This window comes from Myotis myotis, unplaced genomic scaffold (assembly GCF_014108235.1).
Source record: "Myotis myotis isolate mMyoMyo1 unplaced genomic scaffold, mMyoMyo1.p scaffold_m19_p_14, whole genome shotgun sequence".
Classification (NCBI taxonomy): Eukaryota; Metazoa; Chordata; class Mammalia; order Chiroptera; family Vespertilionidae; genus Myotis; species Myotis myotis.
Window position 1 is genome coordinate 25,071,830 of NW_023416318.1, and position 24,567 is coordinate 25,096,396.

The 24,567-nt window shown below is 50.5% G+C and overlaps 1 protein-coding gene across 8 annotated transcripts in view; it reads right to left on the reverse strand.

Annotated features, from left to right (window-relative positions):
- Nucleotides 1–24,567, reverse strand: part of SPTBN1 (spectrin beta, non-erythrocytic 1) — a 180,051-nt gene that overhangs the window by 2,138 nt on the left and 153,346 nt on the right. For 5 of the 8 annotated variants that reach the window (XM_036334555.1, XM_036334556.1, XM_036334552.1 and 2 more), the window contains 17 exons: nucleotides 23,938–24,084; nucleotides 22,758–23,021; nucleotides 21,596–21,820; nucleotides 20,358–20,447; nucleotides 19,905–20,186; nucleotides 18,419–18,549; nucleotides 17,016–17,220; nucleotides 16,270–16,644; nucleotides 13,917–14,161; nucleotides 12,619–12,757; nucleotides 11,793–11,877; nucleotides 9,754–9,950; nucleotides 8,662–8,774; nucleotides 7,941–8,004; nucleotides 3,352–3,590; nucleotides 1,819–1,992; nucleotides 144–186 (listed from right to left, as the gene is read on the reverse strand). In XM_036334555.1, coding sequence (XP_036190448.1) covers nucleotides 144–186; nucleotides 1,819–1,992; nucleotides 3,352–3,590; nucleotides 7,941–8,004; nucleotides 8,662–8,774; nucleotides 9,754–9,950; nucleotides 11,793–11,877; nucleotides 12,619–12,757; nucleotides 13,917–14,161; nucleotides 16,270–16,644; nucleotides 17,016–17,220; nucleotides 18,419–18,549; nucleotides 19,905–20,186; nucleotides 20,358–20,447; nucleotides 21,596–21,820; nucleotides 22,758–23,021; nucleotides 23,938–24,084 — 3,018 coding nt within the window. Of the gene's footprint in view, nucleotides 1–143; nucleotides 187–1,818; nucleotides 1,993–3,351; nucleotides 3,591–5,657; nucleotides 8,005–8,661; nucleotides 8,775–9,753; nucleotides 9,951–11,792; nucleotides 11,878–12,618; nucleotides 12,758–12,868; nucleotides 12,904–12,925; nucleotides 13,467–13,916; nucleotides 14,162–16,269; nucleotides 16,645–17,015; nucleotides 17,221–18,418; nucleotides 18,550–19,904; nucleotides 20,187–20,357; nucleotides 20,448–21,595; nucleotides 21,821–22,757; nucleotides 23,022–23,937; nucleotides 24,085–24,567 lie in introns of those variants that run through there. The other 3 variants (XM_036334558.1, XR_004971837.1, XM_036334559.1) reach the window with 3 other exon arrangements.

A 24,567-nucleotide genomic window follows, 5' to 3' on the forward strand; every position in this document is an offset into this window, starting at 1 on the left:
ACCCTCCCGTGTTAGTGACCACGGAGACCAGACGCTAGGCGCCATCACTAGCCATTACTTATATGACGAACATTACACGTAGAGCTTATCAGGTCACTTTCATATCATGACGTATTCGAGAGAAAAGAATCTTAGAAACTTACATCGTCTTTGGCTTGGAAGAGGTACTCATTTCCATCATTTAGTCTGTAATTTGAAGGAAGAAAGGAAAGTCACAATATAACAAGGAAAAAACATCCCCCAACTCCCATATCCTCCATGGGATACAAAGAGGCACAGGAATCAACCAGAAACGCCCGTGCAGACATCACCAACCATGCCCGGGACACGCACAGGCCCAGCGGGGGCCCCTTGGACATCAAGAAGCCATGTAACTGGGCTAATATAATTTACACAGGCAACACGGTGTTTCAACCCACTGGAAGGATTTCTTTAAAAAGTCCAAAGGAAGCAACACCTGGCTTCGTTGTGGCGAAGACCACCTGGGTGCCTAACCACTGCTCTAAACTGAATTCAAGAGAAAGCTCTTTAAAATTTATAAGCCCTTTTGAAATTCTGCTACTAATCTTGCATTCCTCACATTTACAAGTACTGGTTTCTGGCCTGGCTGGCATGGCTCAGTGGTTGAGCGTAGACCTATGAACCAGGAGGTCATGGTTTGATGCCCCATCAGGGAACATGCCCAGATTGCGGGCTCGGTCCCCAGTGTGGGGCGTGCAGGAGGCAGCGATTCTCATCATTGATGTTTCCATCTCTCTCTCTCTCCCTCTCCTTTCCGCTCTGAAATCAGTAAAAATATATTAAAAAAAAACACACACAAAAAAAACAAGTACCAGTTTCTGAACAGACACACAGAGACAGTCTGTGAGACTTCTCTTCTTATGCACGTCTCAGAGCGAAGGAAGTGTCCTTGCAGGGCCATCCCTGCGACACCGAGAAGCCGCCAGCTTGGAGGGGTTACTCCTTTGCTCCACGGCTGTCATGAGGAAGGGGGCACTGTCGGAGGGGCGGAGGGCCAGTGCCCTTGCCAATGCCCCAACCCTCTGAAGCTGCAGCAACAGCGTACAGAGAGGGAGGCAGCTGGGGAGCCCACTGCCCATGCCCGTCTCAGAGCATGCAGTGTTGCGCGCCCCGAAGCTCCAGGGCCCGTCAGCAGAGCTCAGGAAGCCACACCGTCTGAAGCTCATTTGTAGTCCCTGGCCCAGTCCAGCTGGCACGAGACACAGAGACTCCCGTAACCGAAGCCCAGAGCTCGTCAGATCCCACAGCAGCAGGTCTGAGAAGCACCGAACTAACAGCCTAACCGCTAACACACATACTTTTCACATTTTTTAAAAGAGACGATGTTTTCCTGCCACTTGCAAGCACCACGCAGAGCTTCTGGGCTTGGATCCACATGGGGACGTGCAGGTGTTCTGCAGGGCAGGGACACGTGGCGCGAGACAGTTCCGGGGCAGCTGACATCCCGGGGGCGAGGCACAGGCACAGGCCCTCCCCCTCCCCCTTCCACCACAGGTAACTCAGAGCAAAGAACAGCAGCTCCTGAGTCCAGAGAAGCGGAAAAGATGGGGAAGCTACTTCTCTAAGCTTCCCTGAAATGTGAAATGTGAGGGGCTCGCCTGCTCTCAGGGAACAGTGACGTTCGGCTGCGCCACCAACCATGGGGAAGCTGGCAACTGGCCAGCCCCCAGGACCCAGACGTGTGCCACACACACCCGTGTGTCGCTTGGTTGGTGATTTTTTTAAATTGCAGAGGAGATCACAGAGTCTAAGAAAACCAATCCCCAGAGTGAGAATAAACACACACCCAACTCTCACCTGAGCTTGAACACGTGTTTCTTCTTCTTGTAATCGAGGGCCACCTCACAGATGGCCTCTTTCAGACTCACGGGGACCTCGCTGTGGTAGGGAATTCCGGAAGCAGCTGTCTTTGCATCTTTGTAGAAACCCATTTCTTGGTTATTTATGACACAATAAACATTGTGCCAGGACCTGAGCAATAAAGAAAGGAATGTCAAGGCTCGACACCACACACCCATCGAGAACTAAGAGTCTGATGAATATGAACATGATCCTCATACCACGTGCGGCGACTGCCTGTTGAAGGCCCCGCCTAAATCCTGCTAAAACTAAACAAATGGAACAAAATGCCTCTGGGGGTTCCTGGGCAGGGCACATGCTCCTACAGTGGTAGGTGTTTGAGGGCGACTCCTCTCTCTGGATTTGGGGGGAAACACATGGTGCTACTCAGCAAGGGCCCTCTGGGCTCTGACAGGCAAGACTGGTTGGCGTCGGCGCTCTGTGGTGACACCCGCCTGCAGCAAAGGGCACCGGCCGGGGTCCGGGGAGGCCTGCCTCCCCTCAGCTGCTCTCTACGTGGTTGGCAACCTCCCAGGGGGGCAGGCCCAGGGCCACTGGTACGTAGGGAACCTTTGGGTGAATCAGAAAAAGGTGGCCTTTCTCCTGGGATAACACGCTAGCTTTATTAGAACACGGGGCTTTACAGCCGTCTACGCGTATTCAATCAGTGTTGTTCTCCATGTGGGTGGCAGCTCTTGGATGCACTGCCTTGCCCAACAGGGACCCTGAACCACGTGCACCTGGTGGTCCCAGGCAGTTGCATTTACCGGTTAAGCACACAGGTTGTGCAGTGGGATGTGAGTGACACCCTAGCGGTGTCACTGACTAGCTTTCTACAGAGAGGAGGCTTTCTTAACCTCTCAGGGCCTCACTTTCCTCATGAACAGAGATAATAAAAAGTAGGTCTATTGGGAGATGATAAGTACAAAGACTGGTATGGAGATAAGGCAGAGGAAATGGTGACTGTTTCTAAAAACCCCACAATGAGGAAAACTATAATGAAATCATTTCTCTTCAGGGAAGCCTCAACCGCAACCTAGTAGTCCCTCTCAGGATGAGCCACTGAGGTCTGATTTTGCTATTTCCATGCATATTAACTCCTTCTTGCTCGGCCGGCGTGGCTCATTGGTTGAGCGTCGACCTATGAACCAGGAGGTCACGGTTTGATTCCCGGTCAGGGCACGTGCCCAGGTGGTTGACTTGATCCCCAGTGTGGGGCAACGCAGGAGGCAGTGATCAATGAGTCTCATCATTGATGTTCCTCTCTCTCCCTTCCTCTATGAAACCAATAAAAATACATTTTCTTAAAAAAACCAATTCTTCCTACTCAGCGAATACGAGGCACTCTACTTTCCAGGGCCCGTCCTGAGAACATGTTGCCCAGGAAGCTACGCACAAATCAACGATGCGAACGCGCACTCCCCTTTCCACTGGAGGTGGACCCGCCCCGGCCTTTACTGGGCTGACTTCCCGCCTCGCTCGCCGCTGTACCTGCTGGAGGCTTTCTTGTTGTGGGCCTCCCACTCGTGCTTCCGGTTCAGAAAGCCTTCCATCTGGGCCGAAGGCATCTCCTGGGTTCTGGCCGGCAGGGTGGCGGCACTCTGGGCCGGGAGGGCAGTCTTGGCTTTGCGATCGGAGGTGGGGGAGGGGATGGGGCTGGACTCTTTGGAACTCGTCCTCTGTTCTGCGGCGCCATTGACCATGTCGCTCGTGTCCGCCGTGTCTGCCATCTAGGGACAGCGGAGAGGCTATTCAGCTAACCCCGTGACTCAGGGCGGGGAACCACATACGCTCCGACTCGCACACGTGGCTGTGTATAAATGCCTGGCACAGATCGAGGCAGTACAGTAAAACCATTGCACATCCCACAAAGCCAGCTGGACACCAAGGACATTAGAAGGTGGGAAGGGATTAATGCCCGCCCGCTTGAGGGAAATGAGAAAAGCGAAATGCCAGTATGAGTTTTACTGCACTCTCCCCTCTGATCAATCCATTTTCTCTAATGCAACTGGGATCCATTTCCTCTCATGGTTACTTTAAAACAAAAGGACAACGGTCACAATCACACGTATTAAATATGAGAGAGTGGACGTTATACAGCAGCCACCTTACAACCAAGGACGCCACCAGGAGGGCTGGAAGTGTAAGCGAAAGGGCATTCACAAACAGACCGAGAGACAACTCTATCAGAACTACACAGCATTCCCCCAAGGTAAGACAGGAAAGACCTTCGGCTTCTGAAAATGCTCTCCGGCTCTCCTCCCCGTCACCCCCCAAAATACATCGTCATAAACACATGCAGAAATTAGGACGACAATCATGCACTTCACAGCTACCATCCCAGTTAGACTTTGGAACTTAAAGAGCTGGAAGGAAATGAGGCAAGTCAACAAACATCAATGGAACCACATCTGCCGGAGTTGTATCGTGAGTGGGTTGTAGTTTGTGTTAAAGGAGCCGGAAAAGCCAATCACAGTCACTCAACACCACACGGCTATTTACCCCCAAACAAAGACAGAACCAGGGCCTTCCCCATCACGTGCTGGTGGATCGCGGTGCCTTGCTGCACTGAGACGAGAAAGCCCAGGCACAGCCAGGCTTCCAGCGGCTCTGGCCCTTCAGGCGGGAGACGTCTTCGGGAGCTGCTCCTTCCCAAGCGCATTTCTAGTGTAACCCTCAGGGCTTTGCGGCTTGGGAAATGCCGTAGGGTCTCGGGCCATTATCACTTTCGGCCTGCGTGCCATCAACTGTGTACCGTTACCTGTAGCAGCCCTTGGCTGACACGCCCAGGGCGTGGGATTAGCGAGTTACTAAAGCTGGGTGTGGCTGACACTTTAGTGGATTACAGACAACCTGGCTCCCCTCGTACACGGACAGACATGGAGGTGTCAATGGCAACGGTCATTAGCTATGTCCCCCACCACGGCTGCCCAGAACCAAAATGACACCCAACCAGCAGCGACACCCTCCACGGGATACACGTAGACTGGCCACCACGGCTTGACCACTCAGATGTGTCAACTCTCAGGAACGGGACCTCTGGTTTAGGTCTGGTCTACGTGGGCGGGAGCCTCACATTGATATTCCGTCTACACAAACTATCATCAGGGCTTAGGGGGAGATTAGAGGCTATGCGATTCAAGGGTGTTTTTGATTGGAACCCTCACCCGCAGAGCGACATGGAAAATGGATTCTTAGGGCGGAAAGGCATGGGGAGGGGGGGTGCACAGTGGCTATCCTGGCCTTCCTGTGGGCACTGCTTATGAAGCAGGCAGCTATTTAAATAGTTCTCTCTTTCGCCTGAAGGGAGAGATGAAGGAGGGGAAATAAAAAAAAAAACAACCAAAAAAACCCCGAGTCAAAGGACAGTGAGTGGACTTTGAAGTTGACAAATCTGTTGTGTGTGTGCTTCCGGGGAATTTCCGGTGGGGGAGGAAGGAGGAGTTTGGTCTGGAGGCCTGTGCCAGGCGTGAGTCCAGGGAGACATGGAGTTAGTGTGTACAGAAATCAGGTTAAAAAAAATTAGTGCTGCAGGTGTGACTCCAAAACTGCGAGTGACAGCGATGACCTGGACGGAGAGAAGTTTACTTAAAAAGGGCTGCAATTTATTGGACTTGGTCAGACTTCCAGGGGAAGGCCGGGGAAGCCTCTTGCGGGGAGGCGGGTGGGGGGAGGAGATTCTGCAGCAAAAATTTTTTTCTTTGGAGTTAGAAGGAAAGAGAAAACCCCAAACCAGTATGCAGAGACAATTAATGTTTATGCAAATGAATCACTAACCAACAAGAAAACAAGAAAAATAAAAGGAACAAAATGAATTTTAATGGACATGTGCTTAAGCATGCCAACAGACAACACACCACTAGAGACAAACATCCAAAGCAAATCATAGTGCTATGACCAAACAGTGGGTACACATGATCACACCCTTCCCCTGCCCCCCCCTGTTGCTTCGCTTTAGCGATTAGTCCACAGTGCTTTAGTGGCTGGTACACCTGAGATATTTAAATCAGAAGGTGAACACAAATGCAACGTGACAACTAGTAGCACAAGAAACGCCCGATTGGTCTTCTAAGTGCACGAAGCAACACTATTTTCAAGTTCATTAACTTGAGTCTCTGCACCATAACTCAAAAAGAATGAAAAGGCTTTTTCTCCTTCTAATCCAGTCCAATTGGAATTAAAGATTTGTTCTGGCAAGCTACAATTTAAAAACCTAGATAAAAATAGTCACAGAACACATGCCAAAGACATCATAGCACCACTTTCCTGTGTGCTTATGTGGTTGTTGTCATTGTTTTTTGTGGTGTTTTATTATTATTATTATTTTTTTGGTCTTTTGAATACAAAAAGCATAAAATTGGGCATTAGTCCTGATGATACAAAATTTAAACATATATATGGAAACATCACATATACATACAGGTCAATGACACATGAACTTTGGAGCCAGAAACACACGTCAGGGCTCCCTACAAGACCAACGACAAAGCAGTGGCTCTTCTCTAAAATGGAATTTGGTGTGTATTAAGGCAGAGACCCAATAATGGTGCACACTACCCCAGAACATAAGAAGCTTGGCATCTATCTATATACCCATCTACAATCACAGTAGATAGGTATGTACATAGAAATAAGGAAAAACAAACAAGATGCTATATGATGTTATCCTGACAAAAGAAAAAAAAAAGACATGCATCATGAAATGAAAAGACAAATTAGACTTAACTCATGGAGAACACATATCAAAACAGGTTTCTGATTCCACTAACACTAAGTATGGCAAACGAGCAAGTGAATGTCTCATGAGGCTGTGCTGTCACATGGGTCTGGTTTTGTCTTGATCAGTACAGGGAAATCACCTCTTTCATTAGCGTTTATTCCTAAGGAACAGAATCCCCGTTAAAACATTTTCAGTCCCTGCTGGCGGTCTGACAAATGCCCTCCTAAAAGACTCCTTTTTAGAGAACTCCACAAAAGAACGTCATTTTCGTCAGAAAATGAAAAGTGAATCCGTAACGAGACATACAACGGAGTTTCTGTCTACAGAGACGCTAACATGACTTCGGAAGCCAGGAGGCTTGCAACTGCTCCTAGAGGTGGTCCACCGCGGGCAGTGTTCAAGTAATCAGGGTGAACCAGAATGGCTTTTGCTCCATTTGTTGGAAAAACTGAAACAGTTTGACAGCCTGAAGTCATTGGCTGAGGGTCCGGGCCTGGAAGTCCGGGAGGCGGGCTGAGAACTGCGGTCACCTGCGGCATCCCGGTGGTGCCCAGGGTGACGGAGGCCAGGGCACACCGCCCTCAGCGGGCACTGCCAGGAAGCCTGGAGTTCTCACCTCAGGACTTGGCAGAAAAACTAAGGGAGGAACTGGTTTGTAAAAAGTAATAAACGATACGAGGGTCTCAAACATTTGAGATGCTGCACCCAAAAATTCAAACAGCTTCCCAAGCAGATCCAACTTCCTTTTTCTTTCCTTGTCGTTTTCAATAAATGGATGCACCCTCCATGGAATGTCACACCGCTGACGTTAGGTTTTAATCTTAGTACTTAAAGTCTCCTTCCGCACACCCGGGCCTTCCTAATTACCAGTAAACTATCGCAGGTTAATAACATCTGTAAAGGGGCTACATATAGTGCAGTACCGCACCCTGTTAGTATAACTGGGTATGCCATACCTTTCGGATTCTAGCTTTCTTCTTCATTTTGCTGTAATCTCATTAAATTGCAATTACTCATGTAAGGCTTTTGCTGTAAAATCTCAATAAAGTAAAAAGCTCACATAAATAAACAAAAAAATAAGTATGTTGCTTTAAGGCAACTGAGCATCCCATCAGTTAAAAGACTCAAATAAACATGAATTTAACGCAAACAAATATGAAACCAAGGAAGGCTATGAATTAAGTAAAATTGTAACACTGTGGGTGAAGTGGAAGCCAAATGGTCAAACCATGAGGATTTGGAAAGAGTGGTTCTTGACAAATGGTAGTGAACTTCACAGTCCGGACCATGGCTGGTCACTGGCTGTCCGTCTGCTATTAAAGTTTTTGTAGTTTTGGTAGGTTTGAGAGCGGTAACTAACCCGTGGAGATCCCTGTTCAGCCGGCAAACCATTCTGGGAAACTTGCTCTCCTTTCGAAGTATCCCTGTTGGGTGAAGGGGGAAGGAGGACGGGGGAGGGGGAAGAAAAGAGGGAAAGAGAAAACAGTAGGAAAGAATGGAGAGAACATCAGTCACTTTTATTACAGGCTTTCTCTTCGAAAAACACATGCAACCCTCTTTTGCACAATTTGATTTCTTTTAAAATCTTTCTAAGTGTTTCACACCCACTCTAGACGGGGCGGGAAGACTGCAGGCCCATCCTCCCCACAAGGCAGCACTGGGTTTATCACGGAGCTCTTACCACGGCACAATAACAGACTTTCGGAAGCAGAGTGATTTCTGTCCTTCCTGGGAAGTCACCCAGAACTTTCAAAAAGCATCTCCCCAAAATCACTGGCAAGAAATCTGGGTGGTTCACTCCCTCCATGAAATCTTATGGGAATTCTGAGTGTGTGTGTGTGTACCCGTGGGAGCACCTACGGGCAGTAGAGAGGGCACTGTCTATATCCCCTGCTGCTGCCTACCCAGCAATGTGACCGTGGACAAGCCAGGGGTGCCTACACAGACCCTAAAAGCTCTACAGAAGGAAGTAACAGGAAGGACATGGGGTTAGGCCGGCACCCACAGGCTTAGAAAAGATGCTCCTCCCTGCACCTCACCTGCCGCTAACGCTAAGGCTCCAGGGCCGTGCCGGGACTCACCACTGCTGCTGGGACTCGGTGTCCTCAGAAACCTTTGTGCTCGGCTCGGGCGAGGGCGGCCGCCTTTTCCTCTCCTCTTCCTCTTGCTGCCTGCGCACCTCCAGTAGCTCCAACTGAGAGAGAACAAGGTGGCGTTCAGCAGAGCCCCGAACTCTGCCTCTTTTAAGGAGCGGGCTCTAGACGAACCCAGGAAGTCCTGGACGCCGAGCTTTCTACCCTGGGTCACAATGGCCAACTAGTGGCTCTAACATCCTAAGCAAAATGGCATTAGGATCACAGAACTGCAGCCACACGTCCAAGCGACAGGAAGCGGGATGCGAGTGATGAAACAGGTCCATTGCAGGGGCTGGGAGAATTCCCAGGAGTTGTCTGTATGCCCTGGGGACACTAGGCTCAGTTCCTACACAAAGCGGCAGCTCTCAACTCTGCTTAGGAAGCAGGGCCATGCTGGCTTCCCATCAGAGCTCAGACACCACTGGGACAGTGCAGGGGTTCTCAGGCTGCCTGTGCGTGGCAGGGATTGGTGTTCAGCCAAAACCCAAACAACACATAAAAATTGGAGTGAAAGAGCACCATTAATGTAAACCATAAAGAGTCGGTTTTCTACCAGGAGTGCAAGTGTCTTGCGGGAGGAAACACCAGTGAACAGGCCCTATTAAAGGCCTTCATATTGGCAGAGATATTTTTGGGAATGGTGAGGTTTTCAGTGGTCTAGGATCAAGCTAGGATGATGGGAATTCTAATTCTGAAATTGTGAAGAAAGCTGCAAGGCTATGCTCCCTGGAAACCCAATGCTGCTGGGAGCCACAGGACGAAAGACGGATCAAAGGAGAAAAGCAAACCCCAACCCATCAACTCCCAGGCAGGAAGCTATCAGAAGTGACCTTAAATCCAGGTGCCTAGGAAATGATGGAGGGGTGATGGCCCCAGAGTCTCCCCAGGTTCTGAACCAAGATAGCCACCCATTTCAGGAAGATCCTGGCTGCTCTGAGAAGCAGAGGAATGATGTGAATTCCCGGGTCTAGGAGGCGAGCATTTTCGGAAAAGAGGCTGCCAGGGGAACCAACAGGCCAGGCACCCGGCGGCACATACCGTCGTCAGCCTCTCCAGGGCGGAGAACCTCTCATCCCAGGTCGCTGCAGACTTTTCGAAAGCCTCGTGGCGCTTGATGAGCTTCTCCACCTCGTCCACGCTCTGGCCAATTTCCCGGCTGGATAGGTATGGCTCCTGTCCGAGCAGCCAGGCCTCGGCCACACTGGCGTCCCTCGAGAACTGATGGACTTCCAGAACTGCACAGGGTACCGAGAGTGAGTACGGGCCAGCAGGGGGCCTGGCAGACAGGGGTGGCACTGCCCTCTGCTGGCAGCTGCCTGCACAACCCGTCTATAGTCTAGATCAGAGCTGTCTAAATAAATGTCAAGTGAGCTACCGATGCAACCTCAACTTTTCCAGGCGCCACGTTGAAAAGAAATGGGGGAAATTAATTTCAAAAGCATGTTTGAGACAAACTGACATATCAAACTGTTATCATATTCAACATGTCATCAATATAAGAAATTGGTATCTTTTCTTCTGTCTTTGAAATCTGAGGTGTATTTTAGAGTTCTGACACGCCTCAGTTTGGACCAGTCACATTTCAAGTCCTCAAAGGCTACCTGTGGGCAGTGGCTACCATACTAGACAGCCCAGGCCTTGAAGGTGCTCTCTGCTCACTGAGCCTTCTCGAGTGAGATAAACCTCAGACAAACCTGCAAGGAATTCAGTCTACATACAATCAGACAGACTATGCCCGAAGGAGCAGGCATTCACAAAGCACCCTTTTGGGGGTTGTAGTTCTTTTATGGGGGCGGGGGGAGAGGTGAGAGAGCAGGAGGGATATGGGGAGTTTTATACAAAATGGAGATGATGTGGGCTAAGGCTTTTGCCTTATTCGTTCTATTCCTCCGCACTTAGAGAAAGTGTGATGTCCACTGCAGCTGTGCGAAGGCAGGTAAGACCTCGGGCTGTGCTGTGGTGGACATTAATTGTCATACATCTCCAGCAGCAGTGCTAGGGGCTACGCAGGTAAAAAATGGACTGCAGGGAGCATCCGTGCCCCAAGGAACTGCCAGGTGTCTGTCTCCTTTTGTCATCCTGGTAGCCCCCAACCAGGCCACAAGGAAAAGGTGCCACCACTGCACCAGAGACCTGTCACCTCACCATATAAGCTGGCACCCACTACACAGGGGGTGCAATAGGTAGGGGTTTTGCTGAACTACACTGAACCTGCCCTGGGAATTCTAAGAATGTACAGCAAATGCTCATCCAAAGAATGGTCAAAAGTGGGATTTCGTTTTCGAAAGAGGGTTCTGGGCACAACAGGGTGAGGTGGCTTCCCCAGGTCTCTTACACACCTTTTAGAAAAGGCCCTTGGATACTCTTTCTCGTAAGCAACCCTGGGGTCTGAGGGTGGGAATAACACCAGGACGGGGCCCAGAGCCCAAACACAGAACGGCAGCGTGCACAAATAACGCTGAGTTGGGCTACTGTTAAGAGTTCATACCAATTATTAAATGTTATTCCCAATATTATGCGCTCTGTGATTTCACATATTCCTCTATAAAAAGAGATTAAAAGGAGAGTCCATCTCAGTGGGTCATTGTGGGGAGTAAATACAGAAAAACCTATGAGACACTTAGGATAATGCCTAGTTCCCTGTAAAACATTTACAGTTGTTAACTTTTATTTTATTTTGTCCTCGCCCTTCTAAGAGCACCAAATATAAGACCTAATCAGGCCAACTTTCTACCTCCTCAACTCTGCAGTAATAATCTGAGGGTAGTGGGGGGACCTTCCTTCTGTACTCCCCCAGAGGGATACCCAATTCTGCCCTCCCCATGCTGTTCCTAGAACACCCAAACCCCACTCACAACAGGTGATCAATCATGAGGTGAAGAATAAAAAGCCTCAGGGAACTACTTAACAGTCCTTAGCACAGATGGTGAGATAGGGCATTAAAAAGGGGAGCGTTTATTCCAAACATCGTTAAGTGATAACATCACATCAAATCAACTAAAGCAGGAAAATAAACTGGCATTCTTTCAAGGGACACCCAGAAAGAGCAGAGAGAGAAAAACCAAGTATGTCCTTACTCAGTCTTAACCACTCCCATCGGTCTTCCCACTTGTCAATCATTTCTTTCCTCTTCTCCGTCAACTGCAGTAACTTTTCCTTGATCTGTGAGAAAAGCAGCACCAGCGGGACATCTTAATAGAAGGGACCACATCCTCCTGGTTTCCCCTTGACAGGCCACTCCACACACGAAAAACACACTTTCTGTCAAAACCATCACTGAGCCAGGAAACCCCTGGGAGAGCAGAGGCAGCAGGAGGGTGGAGAGCCAGGCCTGCTCCCCCGAGCGGCTTTGTCCTGAGGCCAGCTCTGCACTGAGTCCCTCCAGCCCCGGGGGCTCCCTAGGCAAACACTTCGGGAGGGAGGGAGGGACAGCAAGGGGCCGAGCCCTGACCTCTCCGGGAACTTCCAGGCCCCTGAAGGGGCCACACACAGACTAACCAGCTACCTCTGTACTACCGTTACCCTAACTGGAAGTAGCAACCGCCACTGAGGAGCAAAGGGATCGAGGGCACATGCGAGGGCGAAGGGGTCACCCGGGGAGAGTACTGATGAAGCTGAGAGAGGCCGAAACCTCACCCTGGGGCCCTCAAACAGTGTCTGCTGGGCCTCGGATTTGGAGTTCCTGGCTCTGCCCACAGCCTGAGTAATTATTTTCTACACACACAGGAAAGAAGCAAGAAGTTCTGAGATATAGATAAGTATGTGCATACGTATATATAAATGTACATATGCATTTTTCTCTGTGGATACATACACACACGTACATACATACTCACAAAATAAAGTCATTGTACATCTTAACACAGCTGCGGTCACCCTGGGACCCCGAAACAGGGCACCTACCTCCTCAGATGCATAGTGCTTTCTCGCCAACAGGGATTTCCCAAGTTCAATGCAGGTTGTGAAACTGTCGTTACGAGCATCAATTTCAGCTTTGATACCTTGATGATTATTCATCAATAGTTCAACAGATGACACATCCCTAAAATGGGACAAATAATACCCCCTTTAGGAGATCAAGCTTTCCAAATAAATGGGTTGGTTTCAAAACACGTAATTAATTAGTAGGAAACTGCTTGACGGCACGATTTACCTGGAAGGTCTGAGTCACAGTCTGAGTCACAGGAGCTAAAGGGCGATGACAGTATAATTCAGGACCAGCTAAGTGTGCTTTCATGTGTGTGTGTGTGTGTGTGTGCGCGCGCGCGCGCGTGCCTGAGCAATTCACAATGGCTGCCAGGCAGATGCTGGAAAAACCACGGGATGTCTGTTCACACTTACTGTGAAATGCAATTCAGACTCAAGAAGGTACAGGAGCATTAACGTGTGTCCCCAAGCGTACCCCAGTGAGTTAGCTGCCAAAGGTTCAGCACATGTGTGTTCAAAAGAGCAGCTGGTATCTCCCTCCTTCTCTGGACACGGAGACACACAGAGCGGGACCAGCTCAGAAACCAATGGCTGGTGGAGCCGAGAGCTTCTCATGAGCCAGAACCTAAGCCTGGGAGTCTGATCTAGGAAATACAGTATATACATTATATGTGCAATACATATATTTTACATCCACGAACACATTATATTCCATGTATTTCTTCTCTTGGGATGTGGCTCATTGCTCAGTGAGGTGGGGGTGGAGCTGATGGGGGTGAACTGGAAGCTATGTGCCTGCTTGTTCATCTATGAGCTTCTCTTCACTGCTTTGCATGAGACAGCCAAAGGGAAGATACAGAACAAGTATTAATCATCTTATACCATGGGAGCAGATGCAGGGTTAAGAGACTCCTCCAGCAACTGTCTATGAAAGGGACAGAGTGGTTTTGAATCTAACGGACAGATAAAGAACTCAGAAAAGCCCCCACACGTCAATGACGAGGCAGAGCTAGTCATGCCCAAGGGCAGGAGAGCCTGGGTGGGTGTGGAACGTGGGGGCAGGTGGAGGGAGAAACGGGGCGGGCCCGCCAGCGCTGGGCCCCTCCCTCCCCGGCCAGTGTGTGCAGGAGGCAGTGCGGCTCCCCCGACACGCCTCCCCACCCTGCTCCGGCCTCGAAGCGTCAGGCCAGGCCCCAGCTCTCTCGGGAAGGTCCCATCCACACACTGCCCAGGGCCACTCGCCGGATTTCCTGCCCAGGGAGCTGGCGTGTTACCTGGGCTTCTCCTGGGCCTCGATCTGCCGGATGACATCCTCCATCCACAGCATGAGGTCCCGCACCATGCTGAAGAAGCGGAACTTGTCCCCCGTGTCCACCAGCCGCACCCGGCGGCCCTCACAGGAGTCTAGCAGGGCCTTCCAGGCCTCCAGGACCTCGTTCTCCCTCTTCTGGATGTCATCGGCCTTGTCACCCGCGTAGGCTGCCTGGAGGCGGGCCGCGTCCTCCTGCAGCTGCCTCACCTGCAGAGTGGCGGGGGGACAGCCGGGTCAGAGGCCGGGCCTTGGCTCCATCACCCCACACTTCCTTCACACGTGCGCCCCCCCTTCTTCTGTTTACACACCAAGTCACAATGGGTCCCCCGGCCCCGAGACGCTCACAATTTCATCAGGGAGATCCGTCACCAGCCCCAAGGGCACTAGAAATGTACTGAAGGACAATATTAAGTTCTGCATAAATGATGGAACAAATGAAAGGTTACAGCACGGTCCCCCGGAGGTGGCCAGGGACGTAAGGATGATGCAGAAAACACTCGTCTTCAAGGTAAAGACGATGTTTTTATCACGAGAAACTGCCAGGAAGAGCACTTTGAGAACAACTTTTTCCACGGCTGTTTGATGTTGCTGAAAACAATCTATGTGTTATCTCTAAGAGCTCGCACAACGGGACCGTTCAACTTGAAAAGCATAAAAATGCAGCATCTAATGTAGTTGAAAAACAACAACAGACGAATGTCAAAGAAGGTAGAATTTTAACTAGACAAATTTCAAAACTTAAATGTCAAAACCTTTGCAAAAACAGGAAACGCCAATGGGCCTTATAAAAAGAGGCCACACGGAGATACTGCACTTTGTTATCTATTAGTTCAAGTTGGGTGATTTAACCCCAGTGAGCTAGTTCCCTACTGACAGGACAACGGCCACAGCTCCTACAGGAGGCGAATGGCAGCAGCAGCAGCAGAGTTAGAAAAGCAACTTTGATTCTAGGTCCTCACTTTGGGGACCTTACCCTACACATTCTTGCACACTTAGGAAATGAAATGCACATAAGGTTATTTACTGTAGTGTTGCCTGCAAAAGCAAAACGACTGGGAATACAATCCATGCACTGGTTAATGTACGAGGGCCCTTCCACACAAGAGGGCCTGATACAGCCATGAAAATACCAGGGAGGCTCTGGCACTCAGCCAGCGCACAATGGGCCCTTTTACATTCTGCATGACGCAGACCCTAGGCCGCTCCATGTATCTCTTTAAGCATTCCCTCAACACCATCCACCCCCGTGGTGGCAAAGCTGCAGCACTTCTGCCGGAGCCTCAGCTGTGACCCCCTCTGCTTCTAGAAGGGGGCGAATCAAGGGCAAGTGAGACAAAGGCAGTGAAGGTGGTCCCTCCACAGAGCAAACCCCAGAGCCCACAAGAGAACGGTAAGGCAGATGTGCCAGATCAGGGTCGGCCCACGCTGAACCTGGCTGCCTGTCTTATAAATAAGGATGCCCTGGCACGCAGCCATGCCCCGTATTTCCACACTCTGTAGCTGCTTGACGCTGCAACGGCAGAGCTGGTTAGCAGTGACAGGAATGGTATGTCCCGCAAAGCTGAAAAGATTTACTATCTTGGATTCTACAGAAGTTTGCCAGCCCCTACACTATATGATCAATGTGCTCTTAATAGACAAGAACAAAACCCCCAATAGACTGAGGGCTGGTATCTACAATAAAACTGACTTCTCTAGGACCATGAAATCTGGGGGGAGGAGGGAAGGATACAATTTATTTTCCACCTAAAAGACTGAACAAGAAACTGCAGAGACGAGGGAGCGATCCAGAGTGAGTTTCCTACAGACTCTGACTGTTACATGGTGATCGCTGAATCAAGCACCTTTGAACCAGAGTCTTAGTGTTAGCATTTCACACTGGGGAAGACACCGGCATACGACAAGGTCAGAACCTGGTTTTCCTTTGTGTCATGTAACGCAGACCCTGGTTGATGTAAAATAATACGGTATTCTTTTGGAAACGATTCTGGATAGATATGCTAACATGATACAAATTCTTGTTGAGAAGGTCTATTACTTGCAAATGCTTTGTGTGTGCATCTGGCTTATTTTAATCACGAGGATGTGCCTCTAAACAAGGTCTGCAAATGCAGCAAATGTAGAACTTTCGGACAGGTGAGTTCTCCCAAATAAATGGAGCGTTTCACATGCGTGCGTGCATGCACACGCATTTAACTTAGGCCACTCTTTGAGGCATGCTTTGGAGTCGAGGAGCAGCGAGAGATTCCCAAAGATGCTCTGGAAAGAGAAACGCCCCGCCCCTCGCCCCGCCCCCGGAAGGCTCCGCCACCCACCTGAGTGCCCAGGGCCTGGATGTCGTGCTCGAACGTGGTGTGCATTCTCTGCAAGGTCTCCACCGTGTTCTGGTCTCTCCCCAGCTCCTCGGGGAGTTTCTTGTGCTTGTCCTGTATGCGCCCAAAGATCTCCTTGGCGTCGTGGTAAAACTTGTGCAGTTCGTAGGAGGCAGCGAGGATCTGGGTTCGTGTGTCAATGAGCTCCAGCAGGTCGGCCCAGGCTTCGTTGAGCCCGTCCTTCCACTCGGCGATGGTGGCGGCGTCCGAGTGGCCCGAGTTGATGAGCTCGTCTGCCATGTGATTGACGGTGTCCACGCGCTCCTGCCCAATGTTCCCCGTGTCCCGAGCAAACTCCCGGAACCGTTCCTGCAGCATCTGAAACAGAGATGAGCGCAAGGAAATCAGTGAGACTATCGTGAACATTTTACTTCTTGATCACACGAACGTCCTCTGGAAAGAAACAAGGAGTATGCATGGCCTGGCGACAGGTCTTAGCTCTAGGACCTGTTATCAATCGGAATTCCTTCCCATTCATTCCCTGGAGCCCGAGTAAGGCACCGGCTCCATGTCCTTCTTCCACAGAAAGGGGCACAGAGAGGTTAAGCAACCCAATTCAAAGTCGCCCAGTGACAGAGTGGAAACGAAATCCCATGACCTTGGCGTACAGGGCATTTTCTCCGCTCGCAGACGGCCAACCACACCCGTGGATCACCGCCCACCCGCCTGTGCTCCGCCCCAGTACTTGCCGTGACGTGCTCGTAGTCCTGCCCCAGCTCGTGCGACCCTGCGACCACCTCCCTCTCCGCGATCCACTGCTCCAGGTCGTCCACCTCCCGGTTGAGCTGGAACAGCCTGTGCCTCTCGTCCAGCTTGCCTCTCCGCTCCTCCGCCAGGTCCTTCAGACCCGCGTACAGCTTATCCACTTTGGACTGCCTCATGCTGATGCGCTCACTGAAAGGGGGAAGGTGGTGGGGGAGAAGGACTTAAATGTCAAACTTCCTTGAGGCAGAAAACAAATGGGGTGGGAAGGAAGCTCTGTTAACCTATTTAGCCTAAAATATAAAACAACACTCTCAAGTTTGACTTCAACTCCAGGTAAAGAAGAGCCAACATGTAAACAAGACGTAATTAAGGCCCAAGGCCACCTGACGTGATGGAGGGAGCGACTCTAACTGTCCTGTTGGCTCTGCAGGTCAGGATTTCCTCTGACGTTAAAAGTTAATGCAAAATCCAGGAGCCACCCCACATTCTCAGGTACCATGCTGCCCAGGGACAGGTGGCACCCCTGAATGGCACCACCTGTACCTCTCTGGGCTGTGCGCTCTTCTTGGCCAGGAGGGCAGGCCCTGCCCTGCTGCTCCCCACGGGCCCTGGGTGAACTGCACCCACCTCTTCCTCTCTTTATCCCCAGAATGACTGTCTTATACCAGGAAAGCAGAGAGACGAGGCTTCTTGGTGCCTGTCCCTGGAAGCTGGGAAGGCCCACCTTCTGGGGATCCTGAGCATGAACACCCGAGAGACCCCATCTCCAACCTGCTTTGGGTAACGCACAAGGCCTATTCCTTTCCTGAGTCAGCTACAGACACAGAAAACCTAAAGTGACGGCCACTGGAGTTAACACAGGAGCCTGGCATAGAGCTGGGAGTGCCACACGCACCTCTTTTATCTTCTTAATGCTAAGGCATTCGAGGACTTGAGGTGTGTGAGGCAGGAGGTGGTATCTTTTGGTTCTTCCTGGAGCCCTTTTACTTAATAGGTCCACTTCTATCTACTAGCGACTACTAGTAATCACACTACCCCACTCCTCTCAGAACTAGAAATTACTTTCCTAGAATGATGACCTTTTCGACGCACCGGTAGGCGCTTTGATAACGTATCTGTGCAAATCACTCTGCACTTCTGACTCCAGTCACCAGTGGTCTTTCAATAGGGGCCTGACCAGGAGATAGTTCACTGACAAGAACCATTTCCTACCTAACAGCTCACCCTCCTACGCAGCAGAGGCCTACTGGTCTGTTATCAAGATGCTTCTCAAAGCTCTATGGTGCCAGTTACTCAGGTGAGCGCCAGCCGCAGCTTGGGCGCGGGTGAAGTAAGAGGCCCTCCCTGGAGAACGGGTAGCCCGGGCTCGCTGGACAAACGGCATCACCTTTCAGGATGGCTGTCGGCCACCAGGGCCCGGCTGGTCTTGGAGAGCTGATGCACCGTCTCCGCGTAGTCCTCCACCGCCTGCTCCAGAATCTGGTGCTTCTTCAACATGGAAACGGCACTCTGCTCATCCTGCAGAGAGAGGCCACCGCCGTCCCCTCAGGCCCAACACCACCTTCACGGGGGCAGGATGCCACGCGGAGGGGCCAGAGGGGAGACTTGGAGAAAGAAAAGCCCAGAAGCGAGACCTGGGCAGTGGAACACAGAAGCAGTTCAGGAGCGTCAACAGGGCCTGGCCGGCGTGGCTCCGTGGCTGAGCGTCAACCCATGAACCAGGAGGTCGCGGTTAGATTCCCGGCCAGGGCACATGCCCGGGTTGTGGGCTTGATCCCCAGTGCGGGGCGTGCAGGAGGCAGCTGATCAATGATTCTCTCTCATCATTGATGTTTCTATCTTTCTCCATTTTCCTTCCTCTCTGAAATCAATACACATATATTTTTCTAAAAAAAGAACAAAAAAAGAGTGTCAGCATGAACTAGACTAGTGGTCGGCAAACCGCGGCTCGCGAGCCACATGCGGCTCTTTGGCCCCTTGAGTGTGGCTCTTCCACAAAATACCATGTGCAGGCGCACACGTACAGTGTGAAGTTGACTTAAAACTTTAAGTAAAGTTGATTACGTTAATTTTAGGGAACGCTGTGGAGTGAAAGAAGATGTAGTGTCGAGGATTGAGAAAGGTATGTTGAGAGGGTTTGGACATATAGAGAGGAAGAACGAAAGGAGATAGACGAAACAAGTATACAAGACGAGTGTGGATGGGAGAGTTGGAAGGGGTGGACCTCAGCGAACGTACCTCAATCAGATTGAGGACGTTTTTGGCAAAGGCCAGCTCAGGAGTATCCTAATTAAGTTAATAACAATGTACCTACCTATACAGTTTAAGTTTAAAAAATTCGGCTCTCAAAAGAAATTTCAATCGTACTGTTGATACTTGGCTCTGTTGACTAATGAGTTTGCCGACCACTGATCTAGACCGTGTGAAGGACGAACGTGAGGCAAGGGGATGACTGAGACCCTCTGAGCAGGAAGGAAGCCAGGCCCAGCCAGTGTGTGCTGAGGCTGACTCCTCACAGTGTCACAGACAAGCGGGCTCTCAGCATTCTGGAGCCTGGCAATGGTTGCAAATGGTCTTAGAAGTATCACGTGTATAAAACTTAGGTAGCCCTGTAACTAAGCGTGTAAGAAGGGTTCTGGCAAATTTAAATTAAAAAAAAAAAAAAAGATAGGACGACCCATTGTCAATGACATGCCAGGATTCAGACAATAGAATCCCAGGCACCTTTATGCCCCAGGGTGCCCCCTGACACGCAAAGGCAGCAATGAGATGTCCCACAAAGACATGGCCATCAGCAAGAGGCTCGGGGGAGAGGCTCGGGGGAGAGCGGCCGGGTGCGTCCAGCTTCCTCCCTGGGGGCTGGACCCGCTCACCTTGGCCTTCTCCTCGGACATCATGTACAGCTCCTGCTCACTCATCCACGCCTCGGCCTCGGCCGCGTCGAAGTAGTACTGCTGGGCCCTCTGCGCCTCCTCCAGCCGCCGGTGCCGCTTCTCCGTCTCCTCGATGAGGAGGCCCCACAGCTGCCGCAGGTCGGCGAGCCTCTGCCGGATGGCCTCGGCGTTCAGGCTGCTGCTGTCGGTGACGATGCTCTGGCTCCTCTCGAAGATGTCGTCGATGCGAGGCTGGTGCCCCTGGATTTCCTTCTGGAGGGTCTGTGGGAGCAGGAACACGCACCAAGGTTTGCTCAACAGCGACAGCGTGCCGTTTACGCCCAGCGGTGAGGGCCCCGGGGCACGCGCCAGCCCGCAGGCTCTCTCCCACGCTCCGCCTTCCAACGGGAGCAGCATTGGCCAGACGGAGGGAACCCGAGCAGAAATGCTCACCTGGTTTTTCTTTATCAACAGCTGCACGGTCTGGAGGTTGTGGCCATGATCCGTGGATGTTGCCAGAGGCATCCTCTCTCCAACCCACAGCTGGAGAATTGTAAACAAGTGGTCAGGGCCGCGCAAAGAACAAATACTTGACGTGAACAAGTACGGCAGGGAAGAGCAAGGAAGCGGGCGTGAGAGGAAGTGTGCTCGATCCTCCTGGAAGGCTGTGGAGGAGCCCGCCCTGCTCTGACATGGGGTGCACACTGGCTCCCAAATCTTGCCCCATCCTCAATGCCCAATTTACTGAGTCCTCATGCTTAATTTTAATTTTTAAATTTTTTGCTCTTGCCCTGGCTGGTGTGCTAAATGGTTAGAGCGTTGGTCTGTGCACTGCAGGGTCCCGGGTTTGATTCCCGGTCAGGGTACATATGTGGGTTGCAGGTTCATCCCTGGCCCCAGTGGGGCTTGTGTGGGAGGCAACCAATCGATGTGTCTCTCTCACATTGATGACTCTCTCTCTCTCTCTCTCTCTCTCAAAAGCAATGGAAAAAAATATCCTCAGGTGAGGATTAAACAAAAAATTATTGTTCTTGGGTCATTAAGATACTCATGCCTGGCCAGTGTGGCTCAGTGGTTGAGTATCGACCTATGAACCAGAAGGTCATGGTTTGATTCCCGGTCAGGGTACATGCCCCAGTTGTGGGCTCGATCCCCACTGTGGGGTGTGCAGGAGGCAGCCAATCAACGATTCTCTCTCATCACTGATGTTTTTCTTTCCCTCTACCTTCCTCTGAAATCAATTAAAAAAAAAAAAAAAAAAAGCCGAAACCGGTTTGGCTCAGTGGATAGAGCGTCGGCCTGTGGACTGAAGGGTCGGTCCCGGGTTCGATTCCGGTCAAGGGCACGTACCTTGGTTGCGGGCATATCCCCAGTGGGAGACGTGCAGGAGGCAGCTGATCGATGTTTCTCTCTCATCGATGTTTCTAACTCTCTATCTTTCTCCCTTCCTCTCTGTGAAAAATCAATAAAATACATTAAAAAAAAAAAAGATACTTGAGAATATCTTTATAAAAACCGGACAGAAAAATGGAGTTGCATTTCATGTGAGCAGGGAAAGAACCCTCAGAATGTACATGACGTCGGCCTTGAAAGCTCGGCTCACCCACGAGGCCGCAGTGAGACCCACCAGGAGGCCGGAGCACTGGCTCCACAGAGGCCAGGCCCGGAGGCGGACAGGAGGGTGTACTCACGATCTCGTCCTCCACATCCCTGTTGAACTGGTGGATCTCCTTGGAGGCCAGCAGGTTGTGCTTCCGCTCATTCAGGGGCTCCAGCAGCTCCATGAACTTGGTCTGCACGGTGAGGCGCTTGCTGTCCACCTCGTCGGGGCTCTCCCCCTCCTGGCTCAGGGCCTGGGCCTGGCTCTGCAGCTCTTCGATCTCCTTCTTCCGCACCTCCATCTGGTTCTCCAGCATCTGAGGGCAGAAAACAGACCCCCTTTCAACCGGAGACGAGGGCAACTCGGACCGTCCTATGAAATGTTTATTTGGGGCACTGGCCAAAATGGGAGGTTGAGGAATATAAATGTATACAGCGGAGAGTCTAAAAAAGTGTTTCCAAACATGCATGGAACTATCCATGGGCATTCCACTCTGTGGGCTGATGTTAAAAAAAAAAAAAAAAAAAAAAAAAAAAAATCCCTTTCTAGGATTTTGAAATTTGGAGAACATTTAAGTTTATCCAGGAAATGGGAGGAAAATAACAGGGAAAACAAAAAAATTAATTATGGGGCAAATTTCTTGCACCCTGAACCACTCGGATAACTGTCACATATATCTAGATGTTATATAGCAAAGTTTGCAAGCATGACTACCTTCCTTCATGTATTTATAAATTTACATTCAGTTCATGCAGAACTGAATGAAATGAATATTTATTCAACTGTTAAACGGTGGGACCATCCATCAACTAAAATGATGATGATAAAAAGAGTATTCCCGTGCACAAACACCCAATACTTCTACTGATGTTGTTTCTTTCCAGTTGGTTCTGGAAATGCCCCATATGCTATGGGAACTAACACTGTGCTGGCTGAAAATCCCTTCACATAGAGCGGCGGTTCTCAACCTGTGGGTCGGGACCCCTTTGGCGGTCAAAAGACCCTTTCACAGGGGTCGCCTAAGACCATCCTGCCTATCAGGTATTTACATTACGATTCCTAACAGTAGCAACATTACAGTTATGAAGTAGCAACGAAAATAATTTTATGGTTGGGTCACAACATGAGGAACTGTATTTAAAGGGCCAGACGGTTGAGAACCACTGACATAGAGGGTGGATGGCTGTGGATGAGTGAGGACTATGGCAGTAAAACAGAAACAGTCCACGTAGGCGGTTGCCCTGCCCCCTGACCTGCTGCTTTTTCAGCAGGATGTTGACGCTGGTCAGGTCTTTGCCGTAGTCATCAGACTGAATCTGACTCTCCAGGCCGTGCAGCCACTTGTCCAGATCGGCGCAGCTCTGGGTGAAGAGCTCAGCCTTGTTGGCGTCAAAGAGCCGCTGGGCCTTCGTCTGGGTGGTGGATTCAAGGACTTCCCACATTTTATGTAAACCCGTGAGTTTCTCCTTCACCACGGCTTCTGTCTCGGGCTTTTCTGAAATGAGCTGCATTCCTTCCTAGAAAACGCAAACCACCGTCATGATAAATAAATAGTTTGCTAAAGAACAAGTGTCACAGTGGAAAACGAACCTACGATGATTTGATCAGTGATCTACACACACACACACACACACACACACACACTCATCCTCGCCCCCCCCCCCCCCCCCACACACACACACACAGTCTTTTCCACATGAAGTTCCTACTTGATAAAACCGACGATGACCTAGTCTGGGCACCGGCTTTCATGAGAGACCAGCAGGAAATGATTATTGCACGTGGCAACTGTTTCAACTGGGGTAACGGGGCATATCATGCTAATAACCTAAGACTTCAGCCCCTCCACACCACCCCCAAAAGACCATTACACATTGTTTTAACTGTTCTGAGTAAGAAACAATATAAAAAGTGTCAAGGAAGAGAAGGGAGGGTGGGGACCTTCACCACATTCACGTTTGGTTATGCTCTTGCAGCACAGAATCTCCCTGGGCTGAAAGAATACATTTCAAATTATTACCGTGATTAGAATACAGTACTCATACGAGAAAAATAGGGAAATTTAAAAATATGTAACATCTCTACATTCTGTGCGACTGGACTAATCAGTCTGTCCCGGTCCTATACATGGACGACGGCAAGGACACCCCTGCCCTGGGCTCACAGCCCCTCGTGGGCGGCAGATGAGATGCACAGCAGAACCTGCACACCCAGCACCCACGGGAAGGCCCGGGGCCCACGCACCAGCCCGAGGGTTTCTGCTGGGTGCAAGTCAGGCACTGGACTTGGGGCGACGACAGACTGTGTAACTTTTGTATGTGGTCAAGTATGACTCAAATGTGCTGGGAAACGTGCTAAATGAAAAGGGGCTCATGTCCACCCAGTCCGTTTCCTCGCCGCGGAAACGGCAGCTCATCAGACACGTTAACTCACCTTCTCAATTTTGTCAAGCCATTCTTTGTTGGAGGCAAGTTCTGCCATAAATGCTTGATGCTTTAACCATTTACTGTGCAGGTTTCTGGCTTCATCGTAAGACATGTCCTGGGCTGTAAGCATCTTTTCGTTGATCCAGAGTGACAGCTAGGAAAAGAGAGAAACGGAACAGGAAGGTTTCAGAGATTGGGATCACAGACAGCAGCCCTTCTCTGCCTGGAAGGAGTCGCGTTATGTTGTAGAGACACGCTATGCACGCTTCCGTGTCGACAGACAGCCAAGCACTGGCGGTACAGCTGTGACCTGCCATGACAGGCAGCCCCACCGTACGGAGGCGGGGCCTGAGCCCGCTCCACACTCTGCCTCTAACAGTGAGTCCAGCAGCACCAGAGCTCTGAGCCAGCTGCCGACTGTTCAGCACTCCCAACCTTTTTCCCTTCCACATGAACGCCTGGCTACACCACGTTCACTGTCTTTCACTACACTTGGTAGTCTGTTACTCTTTTAATTCTGTTATTAAAAAACAAAAATCCCTCCTCTCTTACTCCTCGCTCCCCTTCACGGATGTATTTATGGGAATGCCCAAAAGCTCACATAACTAGCTCCCCTACGGGCAAGGCAGCGATGATG